At 39.0% G+C, this 24,261-nt stretch overlaps 5 protein-coding genes across 9 annotated transcripts; all 5 read left to right on the forward strand.

Moving 5' to 3' along the window:
• The first annotated feature begins 59 nt into the window (after positions 1 to 59).
• Positions 60 to 2,463, forward strand: LOC130512310 (nuclear transcription factor Y subunit A-2-like). 2 transcript variants are annotated; one of them, XM_057010125.1, is made up of 6 exons: positions 60 to 166; positions 282 to 322; positions 657 to 942; positions 1,187 to 1,281; positions 1,388 to 1,606; positions 1,686 to 2,463. In XM_057010125.1, exons 3-6 carry the CDS (start codon positions 738 to 740, stop codon positions 2,025 to 2,027), a joined length of 861 nt encoding a protein of 286 aa, XP_056866105.1. In that variant the 5' UTR covers positions 60 to 166; positions 282 to 322; positions 657 to 737; the 3' UTR covers positions 2,028 to 2,463. The 2 variants fall into 2 exon arrangements, with proteins under 2 accessions (XP_056866105.1, XP_056866104.1); XM_057010124.1 differs by lacking the exon at positions 60 to 166 and having other exon boundaries at positions 173 to 322.
• A 2,317-nt stretch (positions 2,464 to 4,780) lies between these two features.
• LOC108861438 (protein virilizer homolog) lies at positions 4,781 to 15,857 on the forward strand. The gene is made up of 28 exons (XM_018635300.2): positions 4,781 to 4,892; positions 5,188 to 5,346; positions 5,557 to 5,645; positions 5,997 to 6,120; positions 6,612 to 7,262; positions 7,353 to 7,721; positions 7,806 to 7,910; positions 8,013 to 8,195; positions 8,378 to 8,519; positions 8,608 to 8,789; positions 8,870 to 8,955; positions 9,039 to 9,087; positions 9,164 to 9,230; positions 9,329 to 9,810; positions 9,905 to 10,004; positions 10,181 to 10,314; positions 10,497 to 10,564; positions 10,654 to 10,870; positions 11,115 to 11,330; positions 11,439 to 11,594; positions 11,666 to 11,719; positions 11,799 to 12,007; positions 12,152 to 12,215; positions 12,481 to 12,788; positions 13,114 to 13,297; positions 13,394 to 15,340; positions 15,430 to 15,501; positions 15,631 to 15,857. The coding sequence occupies exons 2-28, from the start codon at positions 5,272 to 5,274 to the stop codon at positions 15,649 to 15,651; spliced, it is 6,354 nt and encodes a 2,117-aa protein (XP_018490802.1). The 5' UTR covers positions 4,781 to 4,892; positions 5,188 to 5,271; the 3' UTR covers positions 15,652 to 15,857.
• Positions 15,858 to 16,217: 360 nt separating this feature from the next.
• LOC108861550 (BTB/POZ domain-containing protein At3g05675) lies at positions 16,218 to 18,021 on the forward strand. Of its 2 annotated transcripts, none has more exons than XM_018635441.2 (3): positions 16,218 to 16,443; positions 16,539 to 16,599; positions 16,676 to 18,021. In XM_018635441.2, the coding sequence occupies exons 2-3, from the start codon at positions 16,588 to 16,590 to the stop codon at positions 17,990 to 17,992; spliced, it is 1,329 nt and encodes a 442-aa protein (XP_018490943.2). In that variant the 5' UTR covers positions 16,218 to 16,443; positions 16,539 to 16,587; the 3' UTR covers positions 17,993 to 18,021. The 2 variants fall into 2 exon arrangements, with proteins under 2 accessions (XP_018490943.2, XP_018490942.2); XM_018635440.2 differs by having other exon boundaries at positions 16,218 to 16,389.
• Positions 18,022 to 18,522: 501 nt separating this feature from the next.
• On the forward strand, positions 18,523 to 22,374 carry LOC108858979 (disease resistance-like protein DSC2). 3 transcript variants are annotated; one of them, XR_008946369.1, is made up of 5 exons: positions 18,523 to 19,012; positions 19,109 to 20,216; positions 20,309 to 21,854; positions 21,950 to 22,021; positions 22,126 to 22,374. XR_008946369.1 is itself a non-coding variant. In XM_018632820.2 (4 exons), the coding sequence occupies exons 1-4, from the start codon at positions 18,531 to 18,533 to the stop codon at positions 21,961 to 21,963; spliced, it is 3,150 nt and encodes a 1,049-aa protein (XP_018488322.2). In that variant the 5' UTR covers positions 18,523 to 18,530; the 3' UTR covers positions 21,964 to 22,022. The 3 variants fall into 3 exon arrangements, 1 of the variants encoding a protein (XP_018488322.2); XR_008946370.1 differs by having other exon boundaries at positions 19,115 to 20,216; XM_018632820.2 differs by lacking the exon at positions 22,126 to 22,374 and having other exon boundaries at positions 21,950 to 22,022.
• A 205-nt stretch (positions 22,375 to 22,579) lies between these two features.
• LOC108861553 (BTB/POZ domain-containing protein At3g05675-like) lies at positions 22,580 to 23,496 on the forward strand. The gene has a single exon (XM_057011113.1). The coding sequence runs from the start codon at positions 22,715 to 22,717 to the stop codon at positions 23,312 to 23,314; it is 600 nt and encodes a 199-aa protein (XP_056867093.1). The 5' UTR covers positions 22,580 to 22,714; the 3' UTR covers positions 23,315 to 23,496.
• The last annotated feature ends 765 nt before the right edge of the window (positions 23,497 to 24,261 follow it).

The raw sequence follows: 24,261 nt of genomic DNA on the forward strand, positions 1-24,261 counted from the left end.
ATCTGAAGTTAGATAATCTTTTAATAAAAAAACAATTGATAATAATGCGTTTATTATTTTTATATATTATAGAAAAGAAACAAGACAGAAACATAGTAGCATAAAAGCTGAAGTTGATTGGTGGATGAAACTAGAGCTGCCATCTACACTTGTAATTCATACATTGGTTAGTCTTTCCTTCTCTTTCGCTCTTGATTAAAGTCTTGGTGAATGAATATCTGTTTCTTGATTTGGAACCGACATGGCTCCTAACAATTGGGCTTTTCTCTGCCTCTTCCTAGGAATCTGAAGCTCTCTATCTCTCTCTCACTCCTTCCTGTCCGTAAGTTTTCATCAATATCTTTTGCTTTTAGATTCACATAGGTTTTGGTGTGTTTGATGTTGACAAACATCTGGGGTTTTACTTGCATCTTACTCAACTTCTTCTGCCTAGTGTTTGGTTTCTTAAAAAGATTTCAGTTTCTTATGTCTTTTATCTTTATTGGTTCCTTTCAGCTTGTTCTTACTTTAGACAACAAGTCTGTCTTTTGATGATGATTCACATATGGGTTTTGTTCATTCGTGTGGTTTTGCGTAATTCCCAATCCCAAAGTTTCTCATTTGGGTAACAAAGAGTTTTACTTTGTTGACTTTTTGTTCATGTTTATCTTTCACAGGAACTACTCTTTCATCTTGGCAACCTCGAATATCTTGACTTCCTTTTTTATTTTCTTCGCCTTTTGTTTTGGATCTTGGATATGGCTATGCAAACTATGAGAGAAGGTCTTCCCTCTGCTCCACAGATTTCTTGGTGGAACGCTTTTGGATCTCAGCCGTTGACTCCGGAGAGTCTCTCTGGAGATTCTGATTCGTTTGCCGGAGCTAAGGTCAGATCTGCTGGAGGGATAGAACAAGGTGTGAATAAACAAAGCAACTCTGCATCTCACTTTGCTTTCTCACTTGGTAAGTCTTACTTCCCTTTGTCTTTTCTCTATGGATGTGTACAAATGGATGTTGTGGTGAACTTTATGTGGAATACTGGTAGAACATGTTTAACTAGTTACTTATAGGTTTGTGAAAGTTTATGTAACTGATCTAAGTTGCCTTAAAGGGAAGACATCTTGTGTGCTTCAAATAATGAGTTCATAATAAGTTTCTACTTATAGAAAGTTGTGAATATAAATTGCATGTTTGTTTATGCTGTTAGGTGAAGTAAAGAGTTCAAGAGTTGTTCCAAAGCCTCAAGGATCTGCTTTCTCAATGCAACCACCTTACTTGGAACTTGGATTTTCTCAGCCACAGGTAACAATATTCTTCATAAAAAGCACCTACAAGTATGTAGCCTATCATTTGAATTGTTTCTGAGTGTGTAGTTTTCTGTTTGCTGTTTTCTTTCTTGGTCATTTAGATCTACACTAAGTATCCATGTGTGGAACAACAATACTATGGAGTTCTTTCAGCCTATGGACCTCATAGCAGTGTCATGCTTCCTCTAAACATGGAAACAGAAGATGGAACTATCTACGTTAACTCAAAGCAATACCATGGAATCATCAGGCGACGCCAATCACGTGCAAAGGCTGCTGCTATTCTTGATCAGAACAAACCGAGTAGCAAATTCCGTAAGGTATATAATTATAACATATCAAGAAACTACTTCTGTTTTAGTGTGTTTTGTTTTGCACTTATGTTAATGTATGTTGCAGCCGTATATGCATCATTCACGCCATCTCCATGCATTGCGCCGTCCTAGAGGATCTGGTGGGAGATTCTTGAACACTAAAAGTCAGAACAATGCAAAGAAAGCTGATGGAACTAAGCAGACTATGCCTCAGCCTCAGCCACAGCGAAGTAACTCTCAGGATTCAGATGTTCTTCATCCTGAAAGCATGACCATGAACTTATCAAACCGACTAGGATCAGAAGTTACAAGCATGAACTACTTTTTAGGCTCTTCACTGCATCCCCTTGGTGGCATGGTAATGCCTAGCAAGTGGATCACAGCAACAGCAGCAATGGATAATGGCTGCTGTAATTTCAAGACCTGATACTTTTATTGTAGTTCACAGGCAGACCGAGAGAGGGAGAACTCTATTGTCTTGATAAAAGACATTTTGAGTTTTTCTTTTGTTCTTGGTTCCATCTGACTGTGAACTGGCAACTCATCTTTGGCTCATTCGATACCTAAGGCTTCTTCATCGTCAGGTGAACGGAGCCTTGCATTTTATCTCAGTGTGAAACTAGTTTAAACTAGTAAAGAACAATGATGGGTTTTGGCAACTAAACCCACTTGTTCAAACTCTATCTCCTCTCTTTGTGTGTGTGTCTATGTATGTTTCTGAAAGATTGTAAGAACTTCTAGTCTAGTGGCTTCTGCACCATATTTTAAGTCCTGCTTTTTTATAAAATGTGTGTGTGTGTTTACGGATGTTTCTGAAAACTGTTGTAAGAACATCTAGTTTATGTAACATATTTTAAGTCTTACTGTTCTATAAAAGATTGTGTGTTCTTGTAAACTTGGCTGAGATGTAAAGTATTCTCATCTCGAGGTGCTTGAAGTTTGTAAAACATTGTGTGTCGTCTCAAATTCATTTCGTTACTCAAATATCTCGTGATATTTAACTTGACAGTGTGTTGTTCATATGCAGAGTTCTAAGCATTTAACAATTTGATCATGTAAAATATCAAATTAGTGTACAAGGAACTCTACCTATACATTTGACTGCTGTAAAACAAGTTCAACCGGATTTATTTGTGATATCCCAAATATTCAAACCGAACCCAAATAATTCGAATCAAATCCAAACCACACTTAAAAAATCTTTTTCTTTTTGAACAACTAATGAAATTATCTGATTATACACTTGAATGTCAATCTATCTTATTAAAACAGAAACATTCTGTTGGACCTAAAAATTATTTTGTAAGTTTTTAAATTAAATACACCTTTATACTTTATAGTTAAACATACATTAAATCACTAATATTCCTTTCTTTATACTACTATCCATGTTTCCAAACAATATATTTATTTCTTTATATTACTATCAATGTTTCCAAACAATATACTTATTTCTTTATACTACTATATCAATGTTTCCAAACAATATATTTTTTATACTACTATCAATGTTTCCAAATAATACAATAATTAATCTTAGTTATTTTATATCTATCATTTTCTCTTTAAAATTTTGTAGAAACGTCATAATTTCATAAATTGCAAAATAGTGAACTTTAAAATTTCGATTATAAGATTACCAATTATGAAACTATTACAATTTAAATCTATCTTATTAAAACAGAAACATTCTGTTGGACCTAACATTTATTTTGTAAGTTTTTAAATTAAATACACCTTTATACTTTATAGTTAAACATACATTAAATCACTAATATTCCTTTCTTTATACTACTATCCATGTTTCCAAACAATATACTTATTTCTTTATACTACTATCAATGTTTCCAAACAATATACTTATTGAGAAATTGCCAAAAATACCATTTTCATAGTACCACTTTTCATGTTTACACTAACCACTTTTACCACTACTTTTAATGAAGGGTTAGATTTGAACATTTAGGATTTAGGGTTTAGATTTTATGTTTTAGGGTTTAGATTTGATGTTTTAGGGTTTAGGGTATAAAGTTTAGGGTTTAGAGTTGAGGATTTAGGGTTTATAGTTGAGGTTTCAGGGTTTAGGGTTTAGGATATTGAATTTAGGGTATATAGTTTAGGGTTTCGGGTTTAGAGTTGAAGATTTAGGGTTTAGGGTTTAGAATTGGGGGTTTAGGGTTTAGAATTTTGGATTAAAATTTTGAAAAGCATATAAAAACAAAGATATAAGAGTCTTTAACATTTTAATAAATAAGGTATTTTTGAAAATGTGTACTTAGTGGTGGTAAAGATGAATAATGGTACCTTCAAAGTGGTATTTTTGAAAATTCCCCATACTTATTTCTTTATACTACTATATCAATGTTTCCAAACAATATATTTTTTATACTACTATCAATGTTTCCAAATAATACAATAATTAATCTTAGTTATTTTATATCTATCATTTTCTCTTTAAAATTTTGTAGAAACGTCATAATTTCATAAATTGCAAAATAGTGAACTTTAAAATTTCGATTATAAGATTACCAATTATGAAACTATTACAATTTAAATCTAATTAGATTACATATCGGTCATCCATCAGTTCAATCGGTTAGTCTCGGGTTTTAGTGATTTTTTAATATGAATATTTTAAAAACATAAATTGAATTGTCAGATCTTCTGATTAACCGGTATAATCACAATCGGGTTGAATTTAAAAATACTGATTTAAATGCAAAAATATTTTAAATACACACTCTTTAAAAATTACCAAAATATTTGTTAAATTTAGTGAAATTTTTCATCGTAAAATATCCCGCGCTTCAAAAGCGCGGGTCAAAATCTAGTGTCTAGATTAATCGAAGAAAAACACTTTTCATGTTTATAATATTTTTGTTTGTTTGTTTTGAATATCTATATTGCGACATAAATTTTGAATCTTGTATATGTTTAAACAAAAAAAATTAAAAGAACAATAAGAGAGCAAACAAATTTAAACACACTGGTTGAATTTTTTTTTTTTGTGCAACTAAACACACTGGTTGAATATTTGATTGATATGAAGGCTAGTTCCTCAACATTACCGGTTTGGCTTCGGCGGTTTGTATAAACGAATAAACCGAAAAATCAATTTCCGGTTAGTGAAATTCAATTTGATATTAGCTATCGTTCGGAGCAACCCTAAAAACCTTAAAACGCCGGTTAAACAAAAAAAGCTTCATCGGCGTTTGCTCTTCTTCTCCTTCGCTCCGCGTCGCCTTCTCCCTCTCTCTCTCTCTCTCTCTCTCTCTCTCTCTGCAATCCCCAGGTAAAGCTTCTTCAATTCGTACTCTTAAACAAATCACTAGTATTTCACATTCCTCCTAGGGCTTCGTTTCTTAACGAAGCTTTCTCCCCTCTTTTTAAGTCGGTGTCGATCCCAGAGTAGTGAGATTTAACCCTAATTTATCATAGAAACATTACAATAATCACTAACTCGTGATCTAGTTGTTGCGTTTGACATAGAAAAGCTTTAAGTTGTGTCGATTAGTTGGCTAATGATGTCTGTGAATGTGATAACAAATGTTTGAGTTGTGTTTGTGTCTCTGATTACTCTAATGCAGCAACCAGGCTTGAGTCAATTTTTTATATATTGAGGCTAGGAGACGTACACGAAACGAGAAGACTGGGAGCGATTCTCTAGAGACATGGTACGGTCGGAGCCTTGTGTTCTGTTCGCTCAGACCTTTGTTCATCCTCAACTGGACGAATATGTTGACGAGGTTACCTTCTGATTTGTTACCTTATTGTTCCTTATCTCTGTCTCTTTGGTCTGGTAGGAATAGTTAGTGTGAACTGCTTCTATGGACATGATTGGTCGGAACGAGTATTATATATGGTGGTTTGGTTTGTCATTTGATGTCCGAAGTTATTTGTTCAGTTTTAACGCTTCTGGGGATTTATTTTATGTTTTGTTTGATTATTTCTTGTAGGTGATATTTGCTGAGCCAGTAATCATCACTGCTTGCGAGTTTTTGGAGCAGAATGCCTCCTCTTCGTCTCAAGCTGTTTCCCTGCTCGGGTATGTTTTTCGACTGTGTATTTTTACACTTTATTAGTTTTAACTATGAAAGATCTTCGAGTAGTAAAATAGCCCTTACAAGTCTTGTTGGAATGCTTTGTCCCATGTTGTCGAGCGTGTATCAGTAAACTATATTTGGCGCTTTGATGCTAAGATTTAGTTTAAAAAAAGGTTTATAGTCATTTTCAGACTACTCTAGATTGTTGAGTCAATTGTTAGTTATGTAACATATTTGGGTGGCTCGGTGTTCTTAGTGAGTGACTTAGAATCGATGACATGTCTTGAGGTTTGTCTTCAGTGTTGGTGATATCTGTGGATACTTATCTGAATGTTGACAATATTCTTCATTAGGGCAACTTCACCTCCATCATTTGCATTGGAAGTGTTCGTTCGATGCGAAGGAGAATCAAAGTTTAAGCGACTTTGCAACCCTTTTCTTTACACCCCTTCAGCGCCCTATCCTTTGGAAGTGGAGGTAACTACTAAGATGTGTTTTGTCTGTAAATGTCTGTTGATTTTCCCTTTCATTTTGTTCTCGTGCTGGGTACGATTAGTTTGATATTCTGCGACTGGTGCTGGTAACAACGTTTGGAAATGGTTCTTAATTCTTATTTATGATGCTTCGGACAGAGCTTTTCCTGTCCTTTGACCAGAGTAATTAGCTATCAGAACTGTGTCTTACAGCAGTACAAACTCCCTTAGAGTTGTTTATATGTGTAATTGCTAGGCCACATATTTGTCTTCTGATAATATGGTATATGAAAACATAGAGGGAGTAAACAACTTGTAGCAGAAGGTTATGTGTTTAGTCTTGGTTGGGAATGGAAGGAACTTAGAATATTGAAGATCTTTTGATACTGTGATCTTGTTTGTCAAAAGGCAGACCTTCCCATTTGGAGGGTTCAAGTCCTTGCATTATTCTAAGTTACATCCCGATTTTAAAGAACCGTTTCATCAAAATTGCAGGCTGTTGTGACAAATCATCTGGTGGTTAGAGGTAGCTATCGGAGTTTGAGCTTGATCGTCTATGGAAATATCGTGAAAGATTTGGGGCAGTACAATATCATTCTTGAAGGTCGTTCTGTAACTGATATTGTGAATTCCACTGAAGGTAATCTTGAAGACTTGCCATTGGTATTGCACTCAGTCAACAGAACAATAGAGGAATGTCTATCATCTCTAGACATAGTAGCTTTACCCCTGGCTGCTGTAGATGTGCCCGTGGAAGTTAAGCGATTGTTGCAGCTGCTGGTAAAAGTCTTTGACCAGCAAGCTACTACTGATGATGTATTAAATAAGTTAGTTGATACGGTAGTATCTGGGGTCTCGTCTTATGTCACAGACAATGTAGATTTCTTTTTAAAGAATAAAAATTGTACGGCGGTGGCCAGTTCCGTAGATTCTGGGATTTTCCATGATATTACTGACAAGGTTAAGAAAGGTATTCTTGATCTCAATGAAATTCAAGAATCAGATGTGCCACTTGGATCATCGGCACTGCTCAGCTTTCTTGAATCAGAGACTTTGGCCAGTCCCCAACAATTGGTCGATATGTTAACTCCGTATATACAGTTTGAAAGTGATTCCTTGGGTACTGCCTTTCCACAGCTTTCAAAGGTATTACAAAATTATTAGCTCTCACACACGCTAGTGATAGAAACCTATTTAATATTCATAGATGATTGCTGTGAACTTTTCTCATTTCAGGGAAAAGCCACTCTTCTAGGTTTAAGCTTGGCCTTTTTGTTATGCTCCAGCCGAGAAGGCTGCCTCCATTTTGTCAATTCTAGGGGGATGGATCAACTTCTATATTTGTTTGGTCATGACGTTCAGCATTCGACCACCATTACTTTGCTGTTGCTTGGAGTTGTTGAGCAGGCCACTCGCCATGCAGTTGGATGTGAAGGGTTTCTAGGTTGGTGGCCTCGTGAGGACGGAAGTATCCCGTCTGGGCAGAGTGAGGGCTACTGTCTTCTGTTGAAATTACTCATGCAAAAACCATGTCATGAAGTTGCCTCTCTTGCAATATATATTCTTCATCGCTTGAGAATCTATGAGATTATATCAAGATATGAGGTACTCTCCATATAAGAATCTTTTTTCGTTGGCATTATCTTAATAGGTCCCTAACGTATATTTTACTTATATTTTTTCTCTCAGTTTGCAATGTTATCAGCACTGGAAGGTCTCTCCAATCCTCATGGGGATGCTACTCATAATCTGAATATGCTATCTGATGCTAAGTTGCAACTTCAAAAGCTCCAGGTTTTTAGCTGCTTATAGTTTCATTTTATTTGGTCGTTAAATCAATCATGTAAACCAATCATTTAACATTGTCACTGGTGTTACTGCCGACTATCAATACAGAAGCTGATGAACTCACTTGGATCAGTTGAAGATCCTTCACCATCAGCATACGCCGAAAGAAGTTTGGTTTTTGATCATTCTGAGGGGTGGTTGTCATACAAAGCCACAAGTAAACTAACTGCTTCATGGGCATGTCCCTTTTCCAACTCTGGAACTGATTCGCACATGTTGTCACTTCTGAAGGTAAATCACTTGGTTAAATTAGTCTTTAAATTTTACATTCGCCACTATCTTATTTGCTAAAACATTTACTGAATACGCTGCCTGTCATGGGCCTATCTTTTCTTTCTCGTTATGTCACTAAAATCATTTTTAGAGAGTATTCTAATTGCTAAACCTTACTTGAATCATCTTACTGTGAGCAGGAGCGAGGGTTTCTTCCTTTGTCAGCAGCACTGCTCTCGATACCTGGATTGCATTCTGAAATTGGAGACATTATGGATGTCTTTACTGATATCGCAATGTTTATCGGAAACATTATTCTTTCACTTATGTTTTCTCGCACAGGTATTCTTATATAGCCTTGAGATTAGAACACACTTGATCGTTATGTGCATTAGAGTTGTAATATAGCTTGATTTCTTCTGTTTTCCAGGATTGAGTTTTTTGCTACATCATTCACAACTGACTGCTACAATAATACAATCTCTAAAGGGATCTGTTGATCTGAACAAGGAGGAGTGTGTCCCTCTCCGCTATGCTTCAGTTCTGATATCCAAGGGTTTTACTTGCAGCTTACTGGAAATTGGAATAAATCTTGAAGTGCATTTGAGGGTGGTGGGTTCATGTTACCATAAAGGGCACATGCTTTACATAGGTAGATTTGTATTCTACTATTATTTACATACTTCTTTCAGGTGAGTGCGGTGGATCGTTTGCTCAAATCGTCTCCACAAACAGAAGAGTTTCTCGGGATTTTATGGGAGCTACGTGATGTCTCTAGGTGAGAATGTCTATGTGCCACTATCTGCTTAAACTTGTTTTGTCTTCTTTTGAAATAAACCTGAAGCCCTTCTGCAAGTGCAGGTCTGACTGTGGGCGTGAAGCTTTATTGACTTTAGGCGTTTTCCCAGAGGTATGAATCTGGAATCAGGAAAATAATGATATAGTATTTACTCTTTTTCAGTAACATGTTTTATCTTTCTTTTCAGGCTTTAGCAGTTTTGATTGAAGCTTTGAATTTAGTCAAGGATACGGATCCAGCAGTTGAAAATAGTGGTACCGATGCTGCTTCATCTTTGAGCTTACTACCTTGGCGTAGTCTCTTGGTCATCTTCCTTAAAAGCCTCTTACCTGCTTAACATTCTCTTTTTCAGGAATTTCACCTCTTAATCTAGCAATATGTCACTCAGCTGCTGAGATATTTGAAGTCATAGTCTCCGACTCAACTGTATCATGCTTGCATGCTTGGATTGAACATGCCCCCGTCCTTCATAAGGCCTTGCATACTTTATCACCGGGTGGTTCCAATCGAAAAGATGCTCCTTCACGATTACTTAAGTGGATTGATGCGGGTGTAGTTTATCACAAACATGGTGTAGTTGGCCTTTTACGTTATGCTGCTGTCTTGGCTTCTGGAGGGGACGCGCAATTATCATCATCAAGCATCCTTGCACTGGATTTAACACCGGCTGAAAATGGTGTTGGAGAATCTTCGAATGTCTCTGAGATGAACGGGCTAGATAATCTCGAAAAAGTTATCCTTGAGAAATCTTTTGAAGGGGTTAACCTGTCTGACTCATCAATCTCACAGTTGACAACAGCTCTTCGGATTTTAGCGCTGATTTCAGATAATACAGTACGTTATCAATCCGCGTTATTTTGTCCAGCAATTTTTTTTCCTCTGCGTAGTCTTCTTATTTTAGTGTTCTGAAATGTTGTGATTTGTACAGACTGTTGCTGCTGCTTTATATGATGAGGGTGCGGTTACAGTTGTGTATGCTATTTTGGTGAACTGCAGCTTCATGTTTGAGAGATCGTCTAATATTTATGGTAAACGAGTGTATATTCTATGCTGTCATTTAACACTTCTATTTGAGGCTTAAGTTTAGACGTGATGATAAGAGATACTGGGAAGAGCATAAGACGCCCACTGGCTGGATAATTTTTCATTTAACTTTGTTCAGTATTTATCAGTGACCCTCAACTAGCCTTTTTGTTTTGGGCAGATTATCTTGTTGATGACGATCATGGATGCAGTTCTATTTCTGACTTTTTATCTGAACGGAACCGTGAGCAAAGCTTAGTGGATCTGTTAATTCCTTCCCTTGTCCTTTTGATCTCTGTTCTCCAGAGATTACAGGTCTGTTTCCTTGAAAAAAATATTAGTACTTTATCGTGTATTGGAAGCAAATGAAATGATTTTGGGGAACATATTTAATTGCGAAGTTCTGCCTTTATTTTTCTTGATGAGGTTCTATAATTGCGGGTTTATGCGTTGTTAATCTCCCCTCTGGCCATTGATATTGTCTTTTCTATCTAAAGGATTCTAAGGAGCAGTACAGAAATACCAAACTAATGAAGGCGCTCCTAAGGCTACATCGGGAAGTCAGGTGGGTTACTGTGTCTTTTGATTTAGTAGCATAAATCACATGCTGATATGTTTATGCAAATCTAAGCTTTGAGCTTGTTCTATTTCCAGCCCGAAGCTAGCTGCTTGTGCAGCTGATTTGTCCTCCCATTATCCAGACTCTGCTCTTGGCTTTGGAGCAGTGTGCCACCTCATTGTGTCTGCCATTGTCTGCTGGCCAGTTTATGGATGGATGCCTGGACTATTCCACTCTCTTCTCTCTGGTTTCCAGACGTCCTCTGTTCCTGCATTGGGTCCAAAGGAAACCTGTAGCTTCCTATGCATTCTGGTATGAAAATCTTACACTTTCTGCGAATTATTTTTTACTTGGTGATTGTGATGGCATGCGTTACTTGAATTTTGTTCATTTATTTCCAGCCAAATAGATGATTTCATCGTAACTTTTGTTATGGAATTTTTTACATGTATGTGTAGTCATTTCATATAAATATTAGCAACAGGAAGATCTCTATTTATCTGTCTTATACTTTAAAATGATTTTATCTCAATCATCATTTATTTCTCACTGCAAGAGCGATATTCTCCCGGAAGAAGGAGTCTGGTTTTGGAAGAGTGGCATGCCCTTGTTAAGTGGTCTTAGGAAGTTGGCGGTTGGGACATTGATGTGTCCACAGAAGGAGAAACAGATCAATTGGTATCTGGAGCCTGCCCCCCTTGAAAAGCTGCTAAATTATTTGACACCTAATCTTGACAAGATTGCAAAGATTATCCAACATCACGCAGTATCTGTATGTTTTTCTTTCTTGTTGGCTTCAGTATATTCCTCTGCTGCTTTGGCTTTTGTTAGCATCTATTCAGCATGATTTGTGTTTATGATGTTTTTTTCTTTCAAACAGGCATTAGTGGTCATTCAAGATATGCTTCGGGTGTTCATAGTTCGTATTGCTTGTCAAAGGGTTGAACATGCTTCTATCCTTCTGAGGCCCATATTTGCATCTATCAGAGAGGGTATATTGGATCATTCCTCAACAAGAGAAACTGAAGCTTACAAGGTGGTTGCTCTGCCTCTCTATCTGTCTATGTACTGCTTGCTGTTCCTAAAAAATCTTGTGCTCTCTTTCAGGTCTACCGATATCTTAATTTTTTGGCTAGTTTATTAGAGCATCCGCAATCTATGGTCAAACCCTTTGCCTTTTGAACACACTTTCCCTTCACTTTTGTTTTTTTCTTTATCACCTAGAATTTATTCATTTCAGGGGTTATTGTTAGAGGAGGGTATTGTTCAACTGCTTGTGGAAGTTCTTCAACGATGTTATGATTCCACTTATCCAAGTGAAGATAGGGTTCAAGAATTTGGAAATGTGTCTGAGTCTAGTGCGATTAGGTGGTGTATTCCAGTTTTCAGATCGATCTCACTGCTTTGCCATTCGCAAGTGCCTCTATCGTGCTTTCCAAAGAAAGAGCTGTAAGTATTTTCCCCTGCAGGGGTGTTTAACGTTACCATTTTAGGTGCATTTATATCTCGGATCCTACCTGTACTAGTATTACCCCATTTTGATCACATTTATACCTAATTGCTTTTTTTTATTGATCATATCAATTTGTACAGATTGGCTAGTTTGAGTGCAAAAGATTGTGCATCAATTTTCCCCTTTGTGCTGAAGTTCTGTCAGGTATTGTATATTTTGTCAGCAATGTAGTGATCTATGTTATCAATTGTTTTCCAGTTGCCATTATGTTAGTGTTATACTGTTGGTCGTCGAGTCCCTTTGAGAATATGGTAAAAAGGATGCACCTAAAATGCTACAGATTCTCAATTATGATTGATTGTGACAATAGCTTTTTGTTCATATCAGTGACCTCTTCTAATAGAGACATCTTTAGAGTATTTTCCTTGCAAAAATCTGATTACTAAGAATTTTTATTTTATTTTTACAGGTGTTGCCTATTGGCAATGAGCTCTTATCTTGTCTTTGCGCTTACAAAGACCTGGTCTCGTGTAGTGAAGGTCAAGATAGTCTTGTTTCACTTTTGGTGCATCTGTTTTCTGGCCCTGAGAACCCTGCGTATGAAACAAATAATTTGAGTCTCGATCAAGTAGAAATGAAGAAAAATCCCCCTTTTCTGTCCTGCTGGATCAAGTTATTGAACTCAGTTAATTCAAAAGATGGTTTGTCAGTTCTTGCAATAAAGGCAGTAAACGTTCTGAGCGTGGGCTCAATCAGATTATGCATCGATGGTAAAAGGTGATTCCCAATCATAATTCGTATTTGGTAGAATTTTTTAAAACTCTGATAGGCTAGGTATCCTTGTCAAAAAATATATCTTCATGTGTTTCATGTTAGATCGTTTGTTGATGAAACATAATGTCCATCGATGCCACTTTTGTAGTTAAGTTTAGTTAATCTAGTTTTGTTCATTTGATATAAGCCTAATAATTATCAACTAGGAAATGTGCTTAGTTGCGCGTGATGCTGTTCACGTTTACATATTTCCAGCTGGTCTATCAATAAGCTAAGAAGAAGGTTGCAGGAATGCTCTGTAAAGTCTAATTTTCTTATTTTTTTCCAGTTTGGACTCGAAGAAGGTTGCAGCAGTAAAATCTCTCTTTGGCCTCCCAAGCGATTTTAGTGATACAGACACTTTTGGAATGGAAAACATTGCTTTGATTGAACAAATGGTGACACTGTTGAGCTCAATGACTTCGGAATCTGATACTTCAGCAACAACTGAGATGAAACCCTGTCTGCATGAGGTACTGATTACCCGTATCTACTTACTCTTGCATTACCCTCTTCTTTAGCTGTTTTTCTCTTGACACTGACCTCGTATTCTTTTCGTGGTCTTGCAGGTATCACGGTCGTTACTGTCTTTACTAAAAGACGGAAACATTGATGATATGACCTCCTGCAAAGGTGCTCTAGTTTCTACCGAGAATTTTGATATGGATGATGTGGACTCTGAAAACATTGAGGATGATTTCCTTCAAAGAGGACTTGAAGACAGGTTCTGGTGGGAATGTCCAGAAACATTACCTGAGCGTTTGCCCCAATCATCTCTTCCTGCAAAAAGGAAACTACCAACTGTGGAGAGCTCTAGCAGGCGTGTTAAAGGCGAAAACTCTTCTGTTGACATACCGACCCAAAGTTCAATTCAACGGGGACTGAGTTCTGCATCCCTTCCTCCTGCTCCTACACGTAGAGATACCTTTAGGCAGCGCAAGACGAATACCAGCAGGCCTCCCTCTATGCATGTGGATGACTATGTTGCCAGGGAGAGGAGTATTGATACAGGTGGTAATTCTAATGCAATAACCATTTCACGGGCAGGATCGAGCAGTGGTAGACCTCCATCTGTTCATGTTGATGAATATATGGCCAGAGAAAGACGAGGCCAAAATGCCTCCACCATTGTGGTTGGAGAGGCTACCGCTCAAGTGAAAACCCCTACTCCTGTTAGAGATACTGAAAAAGTCGCAGGTAAACCCAAACAATTCAAAGCCGATCCTGATGATGATCTACAAGGGATAGATATAGTTTTTGATGGTGAGGAATGTGAAGGACCTGATGACAAGTTACCCTTTCTTCAACCCGATGAGAACCTTATGCAGCCTGCTCCTCTAATGGTTGAACAAAATTCTCCTCACTCCATTGTTGAAGAAACCGAGAGTGATGCAAATGGAAGTAGTCAGTTCTCCCACATGGGCACGCCATTGGCATCTAATGTTGACGAGAACGCTCAGAGCGAGTTTTCATCGAGGATATCCGTTTCACGCCCTGAGATGTCATTGATTCGGGAACCAAGCATATCTTCTGACAGGAAATTTGTTGAGCAGGCAGACGAAACAAACAAGATGGCTCCCCTGAAGAGCGACTCTGGGTTTGTACCTGGTTACAACAACAATCCAGGATCTTCAGGACAGAATCTGATGGATCCTAGAGTTGGTCCTCAGGGCTTCTATCCAAAGAGTAGCCAGCAGCAACATACGGGTCCTATCCATGGTGGATATAGTGGTCGTGGGGTTTATGATCAGAAAATGCTACCAAACCAGCCTCCTTTACCCTTAGTGCCACCTCCATCAAACTCACATGTGATGCCACATTCTTCTGATTCTCTTTCTAATCAATCCTCCCCATTTAGTCGTGGAACACCATCTTCAGGAGGACCCATCAGGCATATGCCACCGCATCCTTCAGCAATTCCTCAATACTCGTCTAACCCATATGCTTCTCTACCACCAAGGACATCTACAGTTCAAACTTTCGGATACAACCAGGGAGGTGCAGGTACCACTGAACAACAACAAAGTGGTCCATCCATCGATCCTCAGTCAGGTACCGGAATGACCTCTTACCCTCCCCCAATTTCAATGCAATCTGGTTATAGTAGGCCATTCTATGGGAATCCTATGCACCAAGGAGGTGATAAGCAGCAGCAGAACATGTTGCCGGTCCCTCAGTCACTCAATCCACACTCCATTCCTCAACAGCTGCCGTCGATGCAGCTTTCACAGCTACAACGCCCTATGCAGCCTCCTCAGCATGTTAGACCATCCATGCAGACATCTCAGCCATTAGAGCAGGGAGTACCATTACAAAACCAGTATCAGATCCCATTGCATCCGATGCAGATGATGCAACAGAGCCAAGTCCCGCCTTACTATCACCCACCTCAACAACAAGAGACCCCTCATGTTCAGCAACAGGCTGTTCAAGTTCAGCAAGGAGCTGGGAGTTCTCAGCAACAAGAATCTGGAATGTCATTACATGATTACTTGCAATCCCCAGAAACCATTCAGGTCTGTAATCCACATCCTTGTCAATCATGCACTATTTTCATTTATATAACGTGCCTCACTAAGTCTTAATCCTTAACTCTTCTTCTCAGGCTCTACTAAGTAACCGCGAGAAGCTCACACAGCTTCTGGAACAGAACCCAAAGCTAATGCAGATGCTACAGGTTCGTTTCTAAATCGATTCTCCTCCTAATTGTTTTTCATGTGCTTTCTGAAAGCATAATTATATCGACCTTTGCGCTCACTTGTAGAGTTAAACTGATATGGGGTTTTGTAATTGTTCGTTGTGACAGGAAAAACTAGGGCCGCGGTGAGGAGAAAGAGCCCACTACTCGACAAATATATCATAATCCCTGGCTTTTTAGCTGCTTTTGGTTTATGTAATGTTTAATTTACAATATAACATGTACATTTGTTTCAGTTTGATATGTAGACAAGCTGTAAACGCTCGTTTGTTGTTGTTTAGTTTAGACTGTGATGTACATTGGTAAAGAAGAGAAACACTCTTCACGTCCGAGTCTTTTTCTCTCTTTTTACAAAGCGAGAATCCTGAGTTAGGTGTATGCCATGAACTTAAGACTTGATTAGGGAACACACATAGATGACTTAGTAAGTAAAGTAATGGGTATATCTAAGATTCAGCGTCTGACTCTTAGCTTCGTGTCTCATCTTAGACACCAAATCAGAGTAATAAGAAACTGTCTTCAAGCTTTATTTACCTTTCAGATGTTCCATAATCATTAGTATCAAAACTTGAGAATCATAGAAATTACACTGAGCCTTGAATAAGCCTTAAAGCCCACTAAGGAAGCATCTGAAACTGAGCCCACTAAGAGATTCAAGTTTATCACTCTAGGCACAGAGCACTGAAGCTCTGACACATCATCATCAAGTAGGCATTGAAAAAGATTTTGTACCAAAAAAGAGGAGATATCGAGTAGAGTCTGGATGATATCAGTGTGGTTCGTAGATCGCAACCTCAAAAAGCTGTACCCTTTCTCGTACGGCTTAAAGAAGTTCACACTGAGAATCTCAAAGATTCAACATTTAGGGTACACTCTTCCCTCATAGATACATCATTAAAGCTGACGCCTTTCTATTTCTAGGTCTGAGTTCGTAATTAAAAGCTTCTTGCTTTCAGTACTTTTGGTTAAATTTGTTCGCTAGAGATCTCACTTCTTCATTATGTTTGCTTATTCAGCTGCTGAGATAACATCAAATTCACAGGAAAGATCTCACCTTTTAACTCTATGGAGCCTCCTGTAAGTATATGTATATATGCTAGACAATGATGAGTTTATGGCTTGTGGATGCTGAAGTGTTTGAATTTTTGGACAGGATGTTCAACAAGCAGAGTCTTCATATACATTTGGTGATAGATCCACAAGTGACATAGTTGTGAGACTAAGAAACGAAGAAGGCCGTGACGACTGGATCTATTGCCACTCCAAGATCCTCACCGAGAGAAGCAGATACTTCGCAGACCGTCTCTCTGATAAATGGCCTACTTGCAAGATTCTTGATTCTCGTTACTGTGTTGAAGTCATTTGCCAAGAATCAGACTATGACCATCACATCAATCTCTTAAGACTTCTCTACGTTGTTGGTTCTGGTGGTGATGATGATGTCCCTGGGGATCATCATTTGTGTCATAACGTGAAAAGCGCGCTGGGGGTTCTCTGTGTTGCTAAGGAGCTTGATTGTCCTCTGGTTGTGGCTGCTTGTGTGAACTACTTGGAAGCTGTTCCGTGGGAGGAAGGTGAAGAGGAAGAGATGTTGAGGGTTATACCGATGATTGGTTCGGAAGCAGAGCCGGTTCTTGCTCGTTTACAGCCGGTTGATCAGTCTGCTGTTACTGGAATCTTTTCATCTGCTTTTAGGTTCGCTACCTCGTCTCCACCTCTGCCATTGTGTGATATTAAAGCATCTGCTCAAGAACAGATTGATTATATGATAACCGAAGATGATGATGCTCCTTTGCTGATTGCTGATGAAGTTATCAAGCTTGAAGTAAAGGAGTGTGTGAAGAGCTTGTTTGTCAGATTCTTCCAGTGTTTGGATTCTGAAGAGGTCACTAGCAAGAACGGGGCTTTAAAGATGGTTGTGTCGGATTTGTCATGGGCGTTTCAGATACTCACAAAGATGGAAATGGTGAGAGATTTTGTTGTAACATGGGTTGAGACATCTGAGAAGTTAGTTAAGGTAGTTGAAGCGATGGAAACGGCTGCAGAGACGGTGGAGATAAGAGTTAAAGTCACTGAGGTGACTTCGAAAGTAGTAGAGGCGATTGGTTATGGAACTGTGATATTACCAACAGTGAAACGGCTTCAGATGGTGAAACTATGGCTTCCTTTTGTAAGAGAAACAAAGCCTCTTGTTGACTCGGTTGTAACCAATCAAGAAGAAGATAAGGAGGAAGGGGTGAGATGTAAGATCGATGGAGAGATATGGCAAGCTTTAGAATCATCTTTTGTGTCTATAATTCTGGCGTTGCCATCTTCAGACCAAGCTGAGATATTGACAGAGTGGTTAAGCAAGAACGGTGTGTATCCGGATTTGACAGAGGCTTTTGAGGTATGGTGTTATAGATCAAAAGTGGCCAAGAGAAGATTGGGTTTGCTAGGTGGAGAGGAGGATGGGAAGGACATGTCTTAAAACTCTTTTGTTGAGCTCTGAATCTTGAAAAGAGGAATATTCTGTTTCTCTGTTTCGTTGTGTAGGTCTCTTTTTAACCTCTTCTTGTGCGTGTTTCTCTGCCAAAATCCATCATTGGAAGGTAACACAAATCTGTAAATAGTGTTGACAGATATGTTAAGTTCTTATCACTGCTGTTTTCTCTGCAACGAGTGTACAAAAACTAGGTTGCCGTTTTGATCTTCGAGACAACAATCACAATGAATCAACAGCTTGCCACAGAGTAGTTTCTTGTAGTGCACGTATCGACCGGAGTTTGCCATACAATCAGATTTTAGCTCTCTCTATGCACTGTATACAAATAATTTTATATATTCAAAAGTGCATCTCTTGACTAATCCTCTCCGCTTAAAAAGAAGTCAAGACCTAGCCGGTTCACGGGTCGTTACAGTGCATTTCTTGTCCGATCCTCTCCACTCGCAAAGAAATCAAGTCTTTACCTTTTTGTGTCTTCTTCAGATTTGAAACCTTTGCGATCATCTTCTTCTTTCTGTTAACGATGATGGCTTCTTCATCATCCTCATCATCTCCGGCTCCCAATTTGTTGTATCACGTCTTCCTGAGCTTCCGTGGTGAAAACGTGCGCAAAGGCTTTCTTAGTCATGTTCTGAAAGAGTTCAAAAGCAAGGGAATCAATGTTTTCATTGATAACGAGATCAAGCGAGGTGAATCTGTCGGTCGCGAGCTTGTTAAAGCGATCAGACATTCAAGGGTTGCCGTTGTATTGCTCTCCCCTAACTACGCTTCTTCAAGCTGGTGTCTAGGTGAGTTGGTGGAAATCATGAAGTGCAGGAAAGAGGTTGGTAGAACAGTGTTGACCATTTTCTACCAAGTAGATCCATCTGATGTTAGGAAACAAACGGGGGATTTCGGAAAAGCCTTTGATGAAACCTGTGTGGGGAAAACAGAAGAGGTGAAGCAGGTATGGAGGCAAGCTTTGGAAGATGTCGCTGGTATAGCTGGCTACCACTCTAGCAACTGGTTTGTTCACCTTTTCTCTTTTTTACTTCCTTGAATAGTATGTTGTAGGATATGATGATGATTGTTTTAATGAATGTCCTCTGTTGTTTTTGTTAGGGGCAGTGAAGCTGATTTGATCAACAAAGTCGCCTCAGATGTCATGGCTGGGTTGGGTTTTAGACTTCCAAAAGACTTTGATGACTTTCTTGGCATAGAAGCTCGTATCACGGAGATAAAATCGAAGTTCATACTACAATCAGAACAAGTTAAGGTGATTGGGATTTTGGGTCCTCCCGGGATAGGGAAGACGACCACTGCCAGAGTTTTATACAACCAACTCTCTCCTGACTTCCCCTTCAGCACGTTTTTGGAGAATATCAGAGGTAGTTATGAGAAGTCTCGTGGTAACGACTATCGGTTGAAGTTGCGTTTGCAGAAAAACTTGTTGTCTCAAATATTCAACAAAGGGGACATTGAGGTTCATCACTTAAGAGGGGCTCCAAAAATGCTGAGTGGCAAAAAGGTGTTGGTTGTTTTTGATGAAGTTGATAACTGGTGGCAACTAGAGGAAATGGCTAATCAGCCTGGATGGGTTGGTCCCCGAAGTATTATTATTATTACAACCGAAGATAGAAAACTTCTCAAGGCACTTGGACTTGGCAGCGATCATATCTACAGGATGAAATGTCCAACTAGAGATGAGTCTCTGCAGATCTTCTGCCAACATGCTTTCGGTCAAAAGTCTCCAGATCATGGTTTCGAAAGGCTTGCTAGGGAAATTACTTGGCTTGCTGGTTATATTCCTCTAGGCCTGAGAGTTATGGGATCTTGTCTAAGAGGAATGTCCAGGGACAAGTGGAATGAGGCACTACGATGGCTCCGGTCTACCTGTGACAGAGAAATTGAATCAATTCTAAGATTTAGCTACGACGCCTTGGGAGAAAATGAAAGAACTCTTTTTCTGCATTTAGCATGTTTCTTTGCTGGTTTCAGCATTGAGCAGGTCAAAAGGTATTTTGCAAACCGTAGTTTGGAAGTCAATCATGGGCTTGAAGTTGTAGCTCAAAAATCTCTTATATCTATAGTCAAGGGATGCGTAGAAATGCATAGTTTACTGGAACAAATGGGTAGAGAAATTGTCAAGAAACAGTATTTGGAAGAGCCTGGAAAGAGACAGTTCTTGATGGATGCCAAGGATATTTCTGATGCGCTTGATCAAGATACTGTAAGTTTTTTTCATTATATTTTACATCTGCAGTCTTCTGTTTCCTTGTTTCTTAAGCTAAGATTTTGTTCTTTCTGTATAATTTGTTCTAGGTTACTGGAAATGTTCTAGGCATAGAGATATCATCTTGCAAATATGCGGTGTTACCAGGTGAAGAAGTGCCTGCACACTTCACTCACCGAGCCAGTTCAAGTTCCTTAACGATCACTTCGACACCAAGACCTCTTCCTTCATCCTTCAGATTCCAAGCTTGTATCTTGGTGTCAGAGGTATATGATCATCTTGTGTTTAGCAAACGTATGTCTTATTCCGTCAGGGCTAAACAGAATGGCCTCACAGTCGGAAGTAGGTCAAACATGATCCTTATTCCAGGTCTGTATAGGCCAGATCTATTTGTACATGGAGAGTATCTGTATATATTTGAAGATGATTTCACTCTAAACCAGGATTGCCCTGAAGCCGAAGAAACCACTTTCAGCGATTTTACTTTTGTGTTCAGAGTCCATGATGAAAACTGCAAGGTCAAAGGCTGCGGTGTACAACTTTTCGAGTTCAACCTTTGTATTCTTGAAAGAAAAGAAACTTACAACCAAGACTGTATGGGCATAAACATAGAGTCAACCAATGAACGTGCAGGTGGTGAGGATGGAGATGAAGATGAGGATTATGATGCGGATGATAGTGGTAATGGTGGTGAGGAAGATGATGATGATGATGATGATGAAGATCATGTTGATGATGACGAAGGTGGTGATGATGATAATAATAAAGTTGTGGAGAATGATGATGTGATGCCACATTCTTCTGATTCTCTTTCTAATCAATCCTCCCCATTTAGTCGTGGAACACCATCTTCAGGAGGACCCATCAGGCATATGCCACCGCATCCTTCAGCAATTCCTCAATACTCATCTAACCCATATGCTTCTCTACCACCAAGGACATCTACAGTTCAAACTTTCGGATACAACCAGGGAGGTGCAGGTACCACTGAACAACAACAGAGTGGTCCATCCATTGATCCTCAGTCAGGTACCGGAATGACCTCTTACCCTCCCCCAATTTCAATGCAATCTGGTTATAGTAGGCCATTCTATGGAAGTCCTATGCACCAAGGAGGTGATAAGCAGCAGCAGAACATGTTGCCGGTTCCTCAGTCACTCAATCCACACTCCATTCTTCAACAAATGCAGCTTTCACGACCACAACGCCCTATGCAGCCTCCTCAGCATGTTAGACCATCCATGCAGATATCTCAGCCGACAGACCAAGGAGTATCATTGCAAAACCAGTATCAGATTCCATTGCATCCGATGCAGATGATGCAACAGACGCAAGTCCAGCCTTACTATCACCCACCTCAACAACAAGAGATCTCTTATCGGTTTCCTTTCCATCCCATGCAAATGAGGCAACAGACTCAAGTCCAGCCGTACTATCTCCCACCTCAACAACAAGAGATCTCTTATCAGATTCCACTGCATCCTATGCAGATGATGCCACAGACGCAAGTCCAGCCGTACTATCACCCACCTCAACAACAAGATATCTCTCATGTGCAGCAACAGCAACCACAGCAACAAGCTGTTCAAGGTCAGCAAGGAGCTGGGATTACTTCCCGTCGCAGAACCCATTCAGGTTTGTAATCCACCACATACTTGGCAATGATGCTTTTATTTAGATAAGTAGTACAAGTGCCACTCTAAGTTTTAATTTTTAATTCTCCTTTTCAGGCTTTATTAGGTAACCGCGAGAAGCTGTGTGAGCTTCTGGAACAGGATCCAAAGCTAATGCAAATGCTTCAGGTTTCCTTCGAAGTTGATTCTTCTCTTGTTTGCTTTTCATGTGACCTTTGTGTTCACTTGTAGAGTTGCACTGATAAGGTTTTTGTAATTATTCGTTTTGACAGGAAAAACTAGGGCAGCTGTGAGAAGAAAGAGCCACTACTCAACAAATATATATCTATCCCTCCCTGGCTTATTAGTTTCTTTTTGTTCATATGATGTTTAACATACAAATATAACATGTACATTTGTTTCAGTTTGATATGTCGAGAGACTAAGAGCTGTAAATTCCCGTTTGTTGTTTGTTTAGTTGAAAAACCCGGGCACAATCAATCTAGGATTTTATTCAGTTAGGTCTGTATTCATCCCTGTACTTGCTCTTACTTCTGGTGGTTTGTGTAAATTTGGGTAATGATGGTGTAGCTACTAGATCTCTGTTCTTTCTCTCTTTCATGGTGATTCTTTATTCATGTGCTAAGATCCACGCATCTAATTCACGGGAAAGATCCAAGCTTTTTTTCTATCACATTAATCTCTAAAGACTTCTCTATGTTGTCTGTGATGATGATGTCCCTGAGGATCATCACTTGTGTCATAACGTGAAAAGCGCGTTGGGGATTCTCTGTTGCCAAGGAGCTTGATTGTACTCTGGTTGTCACTGCTTGTGTGAACTATTTGGAAGCTGTTCCTTGGGAGGAAGGTGAAGAGGAAGAGATGCTGAGGGTTATACTGATGATTGGACCGGAGGCAGAGCCGGTTCTTGCTCGTTTACAGCCGGTTGATCAGTCTGCTGTTACAGGAATCTTCTCGTCTGCTTTTAGATTCGCTACCTCGTCCCCTCCTTTGCCCTTGTGTGACATAAAAGCATCTGCTCAGGAACAGATTGAGTATATGATAACCGAAGATGATGATGCTCCACTGCTGATTGCTGATGAAGTCATCAAGCTTGAAGTAAAGGAATGTGTGAAGAGCTTGTTTGCTAGATTCTTCCAGTGTCTAGAAGCAATGGATTCTGAGGATGTCACTTGCAGGAACGGGTCTTTAAGGATGGTTGTGTCGGATTTGTCATGGGCTTTTCAGATACTAACAAAGATGGAAATGGTGAGAGATTTTGTTGTAACATGGGTTGAGACATCTGAGAAGTTAGTTAAGGTAGTTGAAGCGATGGAAACGGCTGCAGAGACAGTTGAGATAAGAGTTAAAGTCACTGAGGTATTACCAACAGTCAAACGACTTCAGATGGTTAAACTATGGCTTCCTTTTGTAAGAGAAACAAAGCCTCTTGTTGACTCAGCAGTAACCGATCAAGAATGATGATGGAGAAGAAGATAAGGTCTCTTTTTACTCTTCCATAAAGAGTATAAACAAAATAAAGAGTATAAATTCAAATGTAGAATGTAGGTCTCTTTTTACTCTTCCTTGTGTGTTCTCTGCCAAATCCAACATCGGCAGGTTACACCAGTCTGTAAATATGTTTTAAGTACTAAGCAATTGTGCAAAAGAACAGGCTTCAAATTTGCAGAACGTCCATCAATCACCGCCTGGTCTGTTTCTTTCCGAACTTGCTAATCGTCTTCACCCCTTTAAAAATCTACCAACGTTTTGTCCTTTTCAATACAGACATCATTGGTGATGTTATAGCCTTATAAGAAAAACTATCAATGAACATACACACAGAGAACCACTTATAAGTGGGCTAGTGGTAGGACGGATTTCGGGTTAAGGGTGAGATTTCCAATACTCCCGGACTCAAATCCCCGCAGCTGCAAACACCTTTAAGTGGCCACACGGATATGAGTCCATTGCTTAGGACTCATTTGAATATCCGGAAAAAGATCTATCCGTGGGTTACACCTTCCATCTGAGGGTTAGGCTTGGTTCCATTAGTGGCCCGGATTTACTTTTTAAAAAAAAAAAAAAAAAACATACACACAGAGCACTCAATATTCTTTACATACCACGATGATCATAAATATTGATGTACACAATATTTCTCATAACCCATTTTGGTTTAAGTAAATATAGAAAAATTACTACTAATTTATGTAAATCTAAAGATCAATTAAAAATTATACACGCAACTGTAGGGAATTTTTTTACCATTAATCCCGTTATTTGATCGACTCAGTCATTGTTGCATAATTCATATTAGTTATTCATACTAAACTTTCATCTACAATATCACACAATTTACAAATTTCAAAACACGCAATACAATCAATGCTATAGATTTGCCAGAAAAATATAAATATCTATATTAT

The sequence above is a fragment of the Raphanus sativus genome, chromosome 5 (genome assembly GCF_000801105.2).
Source record: "Raphanus sativus cultivar WK10039 chromosome 5, ASM80110v3, whole genome shotgun sequence".
Taxonomy (NCBI): domain Eukaryota; kingdom Viridiplantae; phylum Streptophyta; class Magnoliopsida; order Brassicales; family Brassicaceae; genus Raphanus; species Raphanus sativus.

Excerpts from the sequence above, each read along its gene's own strand:
- LOC130512310 (XM_057010125.1), top strand. The coding sequence starts at position 738 with ATGGCTATGCAAACTATGAGAGAAGGTCTTCCCTCTGCTCCACAGATT. Across the intron at positions 943-1,186 it reads TCACTTTGCTTTCTCACTTG|GTGAAGTAAAGAGTTCAAGA; the intron begins GTAAGTCTTACT and ends TTATGCTGTTAG. Across the intron at positions 1,607-1,685 it reads CGAGTAGCAAATTCCGTAAG|CCGTATATGCATCATTCACG; the intron begins GTATATAATTAT and ends TGTATGTTGCAG.
- LOC108861438 (XM_018635300.2), top strand. The coding sequence starts at position 5,272 with ATGGTACGGTCGGAGCCTTGTGTTCTGTTCGCTCAGACCTTTGTTCAT. Across the intron at positions 12,008-12,151 it reads TGCTTTCCAAAGAAAGAGCT|ATTGGCTAGTTTGAGTGCAA; the intron begins GTAAGTATTTTC and ends CAATTTGTACAG. Across the intron at positions 12,789-13,113 it reads TTATGCATCGATGGTAAAAG|TTTGGACTCGAAGAAGGTTG; the intron begins GTGATTCCCAAT and ends ATTTTTTTCCAG.
- LOC108861553 (XM_057011113.1), top strand. The coding sequence starts at position 22,715 with ATGCTGAGGGTTATACTGATGATTGGACCGGAGGCAGAGCCGGTTCTT.
- LOC108858979 (XM_018632820.2), top strand. The coding sequence starts at position 18,531 with ATGATGGCTTCTTCATCATCCTCATCATCTCCGGCTCCCAATTTGTTG. Across the intron at positions 19,013-19,108 it reads GGCTACCACTCTAGCAACTG|GGGCAGTGAAGCTGATTTGA; the intron begins GTTTGTTCACCT and ends TGTTTTTGTTAG. Across the intron at positions 20,217-20,308 it reads ATGCGCTTGATCAAGATACT|GTTACTGGAAATGTTCTAGG; the intron begins GTAAGTTTTTTT and ends AATTTGTTCTAG.